We start from the raw sequence: 12016 nt of genomic DNA on the forward strand, positions 1-12016 counted from the left end.
GAAAAGGTTATAAGAAATAGGATTTATAATCATCTTGAAAGGAATAAGTTGATTAGGGATAATCAACATGGCTTTATGAAGGGTAGGTTGTGCCTCACAAAACTTATTGAGTTCTTTCAGATAGTAACCAAATAGGTGGATGAGGGTAAAGTGGTTTTCAATATATGAATTTCAGTAAGGCTGATCAGGTTCTTCATGGTAGACTATTGCACAAAGTACGGAGGCATTGGATTGAGGGTGATTTAGTGATTTGGATCAGAAACTGACTAGCTGAAAAAAGACAGAGGGTGGCAGTTGATGGAAAATGTTAATCCAGTTACTCGTGGTATACTGCAAGGAACTGTTTTGGGTCCACTGCTGTTTGTCATTTTTATAAACGACCTGGATGACAGCATAGAAGGATGCATTCGTAAATTTGCAGATGACACTATGGTCGGTGGAGTTGTGGATAGTGCAGAAGGATGTTATAGGTTACAGAGGGACATAATTAAGCTGCAGAGCTGGGCTGAGAGGTGGAAAATGGAGTTTAATGTGAAAAGTGTGAGGTGATTCACTTTGGAAGGAGCAACAGGAATAACAGAGAACTGGGTTGATGGTAAGATTCTTGGTAGAGTAGATGTTCATGTGCATAGATCCCTGAAAGTTGCCACCCAGGTTGATAGGGTTCTTACGAAGGCATACAGTTACTTTTATTCATAGAGGGATTGATTTTTGGAACCATGAGGTTATGCTGCAGCTGTACAAAACTCTGATGTAGCCACGCTTGGAGTACTGTATACAGTTCTGGTCTCCACATCATAGGAAGGATGTGGAAGCTTTGGAAAGGGTTCAGAGGAGATTTACTGGGATGTTGCCTGATATAAAGGAAAGGTCTTATGGGGAAAGGCTGAGGGACTTGAGGCTGTTTTCATTAGAGAGAAGGACATTGAGAAGTGACTTAATTGAGACATATAAGATAATCGGAGGGTTAGATAGAGTAGGCATTTTTCCTTGCATGGCGATGGCTAGCACAAGTGGGTGTAGCTTTAGATTGAGGACAGATAGAGGACAGATGTCAGAGGTAGTTTCTTTACTCAGAGAGTAGTAGGGGCGTGGACTGCACTCCCTGCAACAGTAGTTGACTTGTCAACTCTAAGGGCATTTAAATGATAATTGGATAGTCATATGGATGAAAATGAGGTAGGTTAGATGGGCTTCAGATTGGTTTCACACGTTGACGTAACATCGAGGGCTGAAGTGCCTGTACTGTGCTGAAATTTTTCATGTTTTATGTTCATCTCCAAAACTCCAATTTCAACCACTGAGAGAAAAACTAAACCTTGGGTCTATGTGAGCCTGACTCCACCCACTCATGCTTTTTTTGCCTACTTTAAAACAAAAATCCAAAGCTCTTTACTCCGCCTTCCATGGAGTAGACACTTTAGCATCAGATTAACAGCGTCCCCTCTTCAAGAGAAACAAATCCCTCTTCAAGGCACATATCATCACAGAGAGAGCTCAAGATCTCTACCACCCTTTGTAAGTAAAAGTGCTTCCTACCATCTTTCCTGAACTTTCGGCCTCGTCCTAATGTTTAGACTATGTCTCCGAGTTCTAGAATCTGCAACCAGTGGAAGTTGTTTATCATTATCTATCCTGTCTTTTCCTGCTAATAACTTCAACACTTCAATCAGGTCACACCTCAACCTTCTAACTTCCTGAGAAAACAGGCCTAATTTGTCCAATTTCTCATATTCTGTACCTCGCTTAGGAGGTTTCTCTCCTAGGCGGTTTTGGTATACTCCTGTTCCTCTTCTTTTGTGGAATAATTCCACATTTCTCTTGGTTTCTTGTTCAACTGATATTAATGTATTCCTATGTCTTCTGATTCTCCCTTGGTCTGTTTCAACTCTGTCATATTAATTGAGTTGTTTTTGCTACGATCAGTCTCCTCTCTGTTGATCAGTTTTCCATCATCTCACTCTAGGCTGTATTTCTCATAACTCTTGTGTTCTGTAACTGTTGTTATTATATTGTGACGTCGTGAAAATGGACTATCTGCAACTTTCACAATTTGACTTTAATAGCCAAAACTTTCATGCATTAATAATAATTTATAAAGGATTCTCCTGCTCTAAAATGGCTGTTGTGATCACTTGGCAAGGCCAGGCATCCCATCAAGAATATCATGCAGAATTTCCATTTTAATCAATGGGCACCGGGACTCAGTGAGGCACAAAACTGCAAAATTTGAAAGATGAGAAGATGCCAACAACTAACCAACTTGAATTTAAACAATGATGCACACCGGAATCAAGAAAAGAATAGCCTTCAGCAGCAGCCTTTGAACAACAAGGGACAGAGACAGTAATATGAACTTACAGCAGCAAGGATACTGAAAGCTTTTTTCACCCTCTCTTTCTATGTCAATCTTTGTCATCGAGATCCACACCAATAAAAAAGCAACTTGGAAAAATCTGTTTGCTGAGAACACAATATCAGCAAATTTTGCCACTTCCAAAGAAAGAGGACAATAGCTAATCAGTTGTACTCTGTTCTTTTAATTCCCACAACCCAAAGGATTCTTAAGATCTGTTACTGTATTTGCCTTTAACTTCCTGTCTGTATCTGTTTAAGTAGGTTTAAATGAATTGTGATACCTATTTGCGAAAAAGTAATTAACACGATTTGTTGTAACTGACTGGGTTGGAAAGTTTCAGTTATGAAGTGAGATTGGGCTGCAGAGTTTCAGTTAAGAAAGAAGTTTGGACAGGTTAGGATTGCTTTCCTTAGAACAAAAGAGATTGAGAGGGAACATGATTGAACTGTATAAAATTGAGGTGTGTAGATAGAATAGGCAGGAAGAAATGTTTCCCAATGATGGAACGATGAAAGGCTGGGGACATGGATTGAAGGTTTACTGGAGATTTGAGGAAAAAACCTTTCGCCTGGGAGGTGGGAGGAATCCAAAACTCACTGCCTATGTAAAGGTGACAGAGGCATAGATCATTGTAATATTTTAAGAAGTATTTGGATGTGCACTTGTGATGTCAAGACATACAAACCTATGTGCCAAGAGTTGAAATTTAGGATTAGAATAGTTGGGTGACTGTTTTTGACTGATGCAGATGTGATGTGTTGGAAGGCCTTTTTCTGTGCTGTAGATCTCCATGAATCTATGACTGAGTGGGTATTTAAAAGAGAGGGGTGCTGATTCTCACCTGCACGTCTAATTGTAGTAACAGAAATTTTAAACATGCTTGTCTCTCTCCTCTTCTTCATGACTTTTTGCTCTGGACTCATCACTCTAAATGATGTTTGGTTGCAATTTCTGTGGCCAAGTTGGAAGTTCTGCCCCAGTCTCCTTCCTATCAGTAACTCTGACATTGATACAGTAGTCAGTAGTAGTAATGATCTGTATCTCAATAGTGCAAGATTTAAATATTTCTTCCCTTTCAATAATGTCTTGATTCTACAAACTCCTTTCTCAGTTTCTTCCATTCACTTGAGGATTGTAAGGCGAAGGTGGAACATAAATAAAATCTCACTTTGGGATGATGAGCTTGGAGGCAGTTGGTGGAGATCAAGAGATCAAGATCAGCAACTCCTGAACTCTTTTTCTGCTGCCTTTGTCTCTGTGCTCATTTCTTTTTCCTAGCACAGCAAATCCTTTCATCTGTCTCCAACACGCTCCCTCCATCTGGACCAGTCTCTCTGGCCTTTTATCTGCACTTGACCTGTTCATCAAGGACAGTGGACGTGACACTGATCACCTCAAAATCTCTTCCTCACAGCTTAACCATTCCGACTTACCTCCCTCTGAATTGACTGTACCCTGTGCTCCGAGATCTAACCATAACTTTATAATCAAGCCAGCAGAGAAAGGTGGTACTGTTGTTATCAGTGCACTGACCTCTACATTGTGGAGACTGAGTGTCAACTCTCTGATGCCTTTTCCAATCTCCCCCAAATCATGGCCCATGATGGAACACCAAGCTTTTTTGTCCAGAACAGTCACTAATCTCATTTCATCTGGTGATGACACCTCTTATGCCCCTGCCCCTAATCCTCCCACTGCCTCCATGCTTATAATCACATAACCCCTGAAAATCTGCTTCCAATTCCTTTCCCAAAATCCACAAACAGACTGCTCAAGCAAACCCATTGATACTGCCAGCTCCTGTCCCACAGAACTCATCTCTTCTTATTTCCTGGTACGAAGGTCTGAACCAAGCTCATCCACCACTATCGTCCCACTTACATCAGCTCAAAGGGGTGGAAATATGTGCTTGCATGTGCTCCGGTTATGCTTGTCTCTTTGTGGGACACATGGAACATTCCTTGCTCCAGTCCTCCTCTGGCCCAAGTACATAACCCTTTCTCAGGTAAATCCATGACATTGTTGGTGCTGCTTCCTCTCGCGTCTGGAATTGGAAAAGTTTATCAATTTCGCTTTCAATTTCCACCCTGCGCTCCTGTTCACTTGGCCTATCTTTGATTCTGCTCTTCCCTTCCTCAACATCTCAGTTTCCAATCTTATGGATAGGCTGTCCACTAATATCCACTACAAACCTATCAACTCCCCACAGTTACCTTGACTATGCATCCTCACACCCTGCTTCCTGTAAAAACTTTATTCATTCTTCCAGTTCCTCCATCTCCGTTGCATATGTTCCAATGATGATAACTTTGACAAGGAGACCTCCAAAATTTTCACCTTCTTCACCTGAGGATTCTTCACTGTGGTTGACAAGGTCTTCAGGTCGGTCTGACTCACCTCCTCCCTCTCTTCCCTCTCACAACAGCAATCCTCATCCCTCATCCTCACCTACCATCCCACCAGCATCCACATCCAATGGATCATTAGCTACAACTTCTGCCACCTCCAGCAGGATTCCACTACCAAAACCAAATTCCCCTTCTCTCTCTTGTCAGTCTTCTGCAGAGATTGTTTTTTCTGGGACACTTGATGTACTCCCAATATCTCTCCAGACCCCGTTTCCATGCAGTCACAGAAGGTGCAATATCTGCCTATTTATTTCCTCCCTCCTCAATATCTAAGGCCCCAGACACATCTTCCATGTGAAGCAACAATTTACTGCACTTCCCTCAATGTAGGAGAAAGTGAAGACCACAGATGCTGGAGATCAGAGTTGAGAGTATGGTGCTAAGAAAGCACAGCCGGTCAGGCAGTATCTGTGGAGCAGGAGAATCAATGTTTCGGTCATAAACCCTTCATCAGGGCTTTCCTGATGAAGGGCTTATGGCTGAAATGTCGATTCTCCTGCTTCTTGGATGCTGCCTGACCTGCTTCACTCAATGTAGTCTACTATATTCGCTACTCACAGTATGGTTTCCTCTACATTGGGAGACAATGCAAAGATTGGGGCACTACTTTGCAGGAAACATATGTTCTGTCCACAAAAAAAATCCTGACCTTCCTGTTGCCTGCCATTTCAACATACCACTGTGTTCTCAGGCCAGCATCTTGAGTTTGCTGAAGTGCTCCAGAAAAGCTCAGCACAAGCTTGAAGAACAGCACCTCATTTCTGCTTGGGATCCCTGCAGATTTCTGGACTCAATATCAAGTTTAACAATTTTAAGGCTTGTCCTTCTCCCATATCCTTACCTCCACCCCTACATACCAGGCCATGTCATCACGTGGACTGCTACCGCAAATAGTCCATTGTCAACTACTAATGATCACCATTAGCAGCTATTCAGTTCACCCAGGCTGACCTTTATCCCATTTCTTTGTCTGTCCATCGTGTTTCTCTTCTCTCTGGTCTTCGTCTCCACCTAGTGTTTACTCATTCACATCTTCCCCAGCCCATCTTTAGCACATTTTCTGACCTTTTCCTAACCAGTTCTGAAGAAGGGTCACTGGACCTGAAATGTTAATTCTGATTTCTCTCCAACGATGCTGCGAGACCTTGCTGAGTTTTTTCCAGCAATTTCTGTTTTTGTTTCTGATTTCCAGCATCCACAGTTCTTTGTTTTTTATTTACCTCTATCAGCACTGCAGATACATGGGAGTACCACCACATGCTGGTTCCCCTCCAAGCTGTCACTATCCTGATTTGGAAATATATCCCCATTCTGCAGTATCATTTGGTCCTGGAGCTCTATTCAAAAAGGCACTGAATTTATTTACATCCATAAACTACAGTAGTTCAAAATGTCAGCTCACCATTCTTCATTGAATGCAACCAGGGAAGGATAATACTGGCCTAGCTAACAATGTTTGCATCCACAATGGTTTTTAAAAAAAATTGGAGTTTTGATCACTTCTTGCGCTGAGATTGAAATCCCTGGCTCTTGTACTTTTTGTGACACTGTGTAATATTCCAACAATCTGACTGAATTCTGTGAAGAACTTCCAGTCCAAGATTGCTTGTTATTGTGTGTTTTCATTGAAAACCAGTAATTTATTATTGACGGTAAGAAACTTTTGCTGTTCAATAACTGGAACGGATAGCAATATTGGTGTGTATTAGCGTATATTTTGGGCAGCCTTCTCTAGATACATTCTTCATTATACCCGATGCTTAATACACTGTTTACAAGTTTTGTGTCTATAGCTGGTAAATCCTTTGCAAGTTTTGAAATGTCAGCTTTGATCACCTCCATGTCTGAATCATAGACTTATGGAGTCATAGTCATACAGCAGGGAAACAGATTTTCAATTCAGTATTCTCCACTTAGTGACCAGTATTTCCTGTAGATTTCCAGTATTTTTGAGAGTGTGCCTGTTATTGTCTGGTTATTGAGTCTGGTCATCTCATTAGTCTCTATCAAACTGTTGAACCCATGTAACATTTTAACGTTTTTGAAGAAGAGTCATACTAGACTCGAAATGTTAACTCTAGTCCAGTTTCCACACATGTGTCCAGATCTTCCACTGAGAGCACTTCCTAGATTTTGACAACTATCTACATAAAATAAACTCTTCTCACTTCTCTTTGGATTTTTTGTTTGGCCAAGTTTGTGAAATTTGAGTCATTTGACCTTCTTGCCAGGAGAAATTATCTTCTCCCTGGTCCTTAGTGATTTTGAGCACCTTTATTAAATTAACCTTCAACTTTTGCTGCTCCAAGGAGAATAATCATTAATTCCTGGGGTAATTTAAAAGCCATCATGAAATCTGCAGCTTCGTCAGCAAAGAGATGTAAGGCAGAACCTTTGGCTAAGTGCAAGTTGTATCGGGAGTTTGGAAGGTTTTTCACCAGATTGTCCCACACTTACCTCCTACCATGGCTCATGCTCTACTACTCACTATTCCTTGCAGTAGCTTGCCTCACATGGTCTTGTTTCACACAGTTCCCACAACACAAGCCTTACATGGCTTCAGTACTACCTACTCACCTGCCCAGGACACCTCACCATCTTTCACACACCTGCAACAGCACTAACAGTTAACACCTCACTTAATTCTTCCTTTTCTTTCGTTCTAGAAGAATAACCTGCTATGAGTGTAATGCTGTGAGTATAAAGGGCTTCAGTTGGTGGGTCTTACAGTGCCCTCTGCTGAGTATTTGAATGCTTGTTAAAACACTAAGTTAAAGAGCTCTACTCTACTTTTAAAGAGGATTATGTAACATGCAATGGCAGTACACTAGGAATTTCCATGGTTCACGTTAAAAAAGAGGGTGCATGTCTCTCATAAATAAGAATTATTCTTAATCATTTTTCCCTATAATTACAAAATAATCAACAACTCTTCTTCTTCAGATTCTCATTTTCTAATAATCCCATTGTCAGCTGATCTCCCAGCCTAATTGATTTGACTGGTGGTTCCACAGTGCAGGAACTATAATATTGAAAAGAATGATCACAGTAAAATTTTTGAAAAGTTATCCATGGCGTTCATAATGATGTTGTGCAATTGTATAAAGCAATTTAATTTATCACCTTGAAGTCAAGTTGAACAAAAACTAAAAAGGTGTAAAGCAGTCTGTCAACTTATCATTCATTTTACACTGAAGCTAAGATCAATTTATTAGCTGCATAGGCATTAGTTATTTCCTGAATGATATTTTTCAGAGACCTTTTCAACAGTATTGGAAAGACAGACTCCCTGGCAACTTTAATTTTGCACCCTACAACAGATTACTAACTTAATGCCAAATCTTTGTCATGCCCTGTGTTTTCACTCCAGATACTGCCAGTGAATGATGAGCCTCCAACGATGAAGCCTGGCCTGAAGCCCATGATGTATTGTCTTGAAGGGGCAGAAGTCGCTATCACAGCAGAAAATCTCTATGCTACTGACCTAGATAGCGATGATGAGAGGCTGATGTTTATGATTGCAAGGCAACCATTCCATGGAGCGGTACAGAAGGATAGTCAAATTATTGACCACTTTTCTCAGGCAGATATCCTTTCTGGCTCAGTGACATATATTCATACTGGTAAGTAGCTTCTCCTTATATAATTTTGCTATGTTCTTCATACCAATCTAAGATCTTTCAAATTACTTTATAAACCAAAGCCATTTGGCCCTTAGATTAATAAATTCATAGACAGTTTCATAGATTCATATAGTGCAACCTTTAGACCATCAAGTCTGCACCAATATCGCAGCCAGTAAAAGTGTACTAACCCCAATTTCCTGCATTTATCTTATATCTTTGAATGTTTTATCTCAAGTGCTCATCCAAATATATTTTAAAGGTTATAAGGTTTCCAGCCTCTGCTACCTTCCCAGGCAGTGCATTCCAGATTTCCCCCAACCTGCTGAGTGAAAAGATTTCCCCCTAAATCCCCTCTAAACCTCCTAGCTCTTAGCCAAAAACAATGTCCTCTTGTGAATGACCTCTCAGCCCAAGGGAAACAGCCATTCCACATTCACCTTGTCCATACCCCTCAACCTGGTATATTTTAAACATGTTCTGCTTCAGTTTTTTTTCTGCTCTAAAAGAAAACAATCCAAGATAATCCAGTCTCTACATATAGCTCACCCCAGTTGACATCTTGGTGAACCTCCTCTGCATCCCCTCTAGGGCTATCACATCCTTCCTGTAGTGAGATGGCCAGAACCGCACACATTACTCCAGTCGTGGCCTGACCAATTATCTGTACAACTCCAATATTACCTTCTTGCTCTTATACTCTGTACCATAGCTGATGAAAGGAAGCATCCCATATGCCTGCTTAACTATCTTATACACATACTCTTCTGACTTCAGGGATCTGTGAATAATTACCCCAAGATCTCTCTGTTGCTCTGAGCTACACAGTGTTCTGCCATTCATTAAACGCTCCCTCATCTTGTTTCTTCTTCCAAAGTGCATCGTCTTGCATTGTCAAGGTCAAATGCCATCTGCTAGGAGAAAGTGAGGACTGCAGATGCTGGAGATTAGAGTCGAAAGTGTGGTGCTGGAAAAGCACAGCACGTCAGGCAGCATCCGAGGAGCAGGAGAATCGATGTTTTGGGCATAAGATGAGCAAATACATAGACAGTTCACAGAAGTGTGTCAGAATAATCATTGGGAAATTATACCAGGGGATTTTAAATTCCTCGACGTAAATGGGCTCAGTCATAGTGTTAAGGGTTTAGAGGGGGCATAATTTTTGAAATGTATGTAGCGAGTGTTTTGTATCAATACATAGAAGGTCCAAAAAAGGATGGCGCAGTGCTGGATCTGGTTCAGAGAAAAGAAGCTGGAAAAGTGTTCAATGTGGCAGTGGGGAAACGTTTGGGCAATAGCAACCAAACATGTGTGGTTCAAATTTGTTCTGGACAAGGAAAACGATAGACGGCAAAAATCGGTTTTGGATTGTTGGAAGTCAGATTTGCTCCTCTTGTCTCTTTGGGGGCTTATAATATACTCCCAGTAAAGTAGGTGCACCCTTAAGGTTCCTAATTTCTATCTACAAAGCTTCATTTGAGGACCCTTCCAAGTTATCATCTCAGCTCTGATGAAGACTCATCTAGACTTGAAACATTAGCTTGCTCTCTATCCATAGATGTTGTCTGACCCACTGTGATCTCCAGCATTGGTTGTTTTCAGTACAGATTGCAGCATCTGCAGTAATTTTCTTCTATCATCTGTCCTTATTGCAGTAATTGACTCCTTAATTAATAATGCAACATCACTACCATTTTTACAGCCTCCTCCGTCTCACCTAAGATCCTATACATCAGAATGTTGAGTTGCCAGTCTAGCCCTTCCCTCAACCATGTTTCCGTGATGGCAGCAATATCATACACCCATGTGGCATCCATGCTAGTAACTCATCAGTATTAAATGTTACACACTGTGCATTAAAAACCATCCAACCATCCAACTCTCTCAACATTCAACACAACTGAACTCACTGTGACTTGCTTCCTTTGCTGGAGCACGATGTAGCTCTATGTTATCAACATTCTGCCCCCACCCAGCCTGACTAATTTAAACTCATCCCAACAGCACTAGCAAACCTACATGCATGGATATTGGTCCCAATATGTTTCAGGTGCAGACTGTCCTGTTTGTACATGTCCCATATTCTCCAAAAATGGTCCAAGTGATCTACAAATCTAAAACTTTCATGCTAGCACCAATTTTGGAGCCACAATTCCTCTGTCCTATTTTCATATTTCTATACTTGCTAGAATGTGGCACTGGGAGTAATCCAGAAATTACAACCATTGGGGTCCTGCTTTTTAATATACCACCTTGGCTCCCTGAATTCTTGATGGAAGACCTCATTGCTCATTTTGTTCATGTCATTGGTACCAACCTCTAACCCATTAGCCTCCTCTTTCGGGATGCCCTGACCGTAGAATCAGGTGGGCAAAATATCACCCTGGAGTCACATCTTCAGCTGCGGAAATACCTATTTGCTCTCCTGACTAACGATATCACTGTTGCTGTTCCTTTCTTTGCTCAACCCCTCCCGCCCTGCCCACCCAACCTCCACACAGTCAAGACTGCATTCATCTGAGGTACCAGCATCCTAACATCACCTTCTAAAATGGAATACCAGTTAGCGAGTGGGACTTCAGGGGATTCCTTCATTACCTGCCTGTAATTTTTCAACTGTCTGATGGTCACCCATTCGCTCTTTTCCTCTAGTCCCTTGAGCTGCAATGTGACCATATCCTTAAACATTCTTATTATGTAACTCTAAGGCTCATGGATGTGCCACAATGTTTCCAACCACTGCTTCAGCTTTAAAACCGAGAGCTCCAGCATCTGCAGCTGGGAGCACTTCCTGAATATGTAGTCATCTGGGAGACTGGCAGCATCCACATGTGACAAGCTACACGTTCCACTCAGCTGGCCTCTCCTGACATTTTTTAAACTTACAATTGACATCTTAGACTAGAATTATTAGTCTTATTTTTAATTAAAAATTACACAACACCAGGTTATAGTCCAAAAGGTTATTTGGAAGCACTAGCCTTTGAAGCGCAACTCCTTCATCAGGTACATAGAACATAGCACATAGAACATAGAACATTACAGTGCAGTACAGGCCCTTTGGCCCCTAATGTTGCACCACCCTGTGAAGCTAATCTGAAGCCCATCTAACCAACACTATTCCATTTTCATCTATATGTTTATCAAATGACCATTTAAATGCCCTTAAAGTTGGCGAGTCCATTACTGTAGCAGGCAGTGCGTTCCATGCTCTTACTACAGTCTGAGTAAATAAACTACCTCTGACAACAGTCCTATAAAAATTTAACGCTTTGCTCCTTCATGCTAGTCCTCATTATCTGAGGAAAAACGCTCTCACTATCCACCCTACCTAACCCTCCTGATTATCTTATATGTCTCAATTAAGTCACCTATCAACCTCCTTCTGTCAAATGAAAACAGCCTCAAGTCCTTTCCTCATAAGACCTTCCCTCTATAACATGCAACATCTGAGTAAATCTCCTCTGAACCCTTTCCAAAGCTTCCACATTCTTCCTCTAATGGGGTGACCAGAACTATATGCAATACTCCAAGTGTGGCCGCATCAGAGTTTTGACAAGCTGCAACATGACCTCATGGCTCCGAAACTCAATCCCTCTACCAATAAAAGCTAATACACCGTATGC

General features: G+C 41.3%; 1 protein-coding gene across 8 annotated transcripts in view; it reads left to right on the plus strand.

Annotated features, from left to right (window-relative positions):
* frem1a (Fras1 related extracellular matrix 1a) overlaps positions 1–12016 on the plus strand; it is a 377121-nt gene that overhangs the window by 217026 nt on the left and 148079 nt on the right. For 7 of the 8 annotated variants that reach the window (XM_072586891.1, XM_072586895.1, XM_072586892.1 and 4 more), the window contains one exon: positions 8138–8390. In XM_072586891.1, coding sequence (XP_072442992.1) covers positions 8138–8390 — 253 coding nt within the window. Of the gene's footprint in view, positions 1–8137; positions 8391–12016 lie in introns of those variants that run through there. The other variant, XM_072586898.1, reaches the window with a different exon arrangement.

Source organism: Chiloscyllium punctatum, chromosome 2 (assembly GCF_047496795.1).
Source record: "Chiloscyllium punctatum isolate Juve2018m chromosome 2, sChiPun1.3, whole genome shotgun sequence".
Lineage (NCBI taxonomy): Eukaryota > Metazoa > Chordata > Chondrichthyes > Orectolobiformes > Hemiscylliidae > Chiloscyllium > Chiloscyllium punctatum.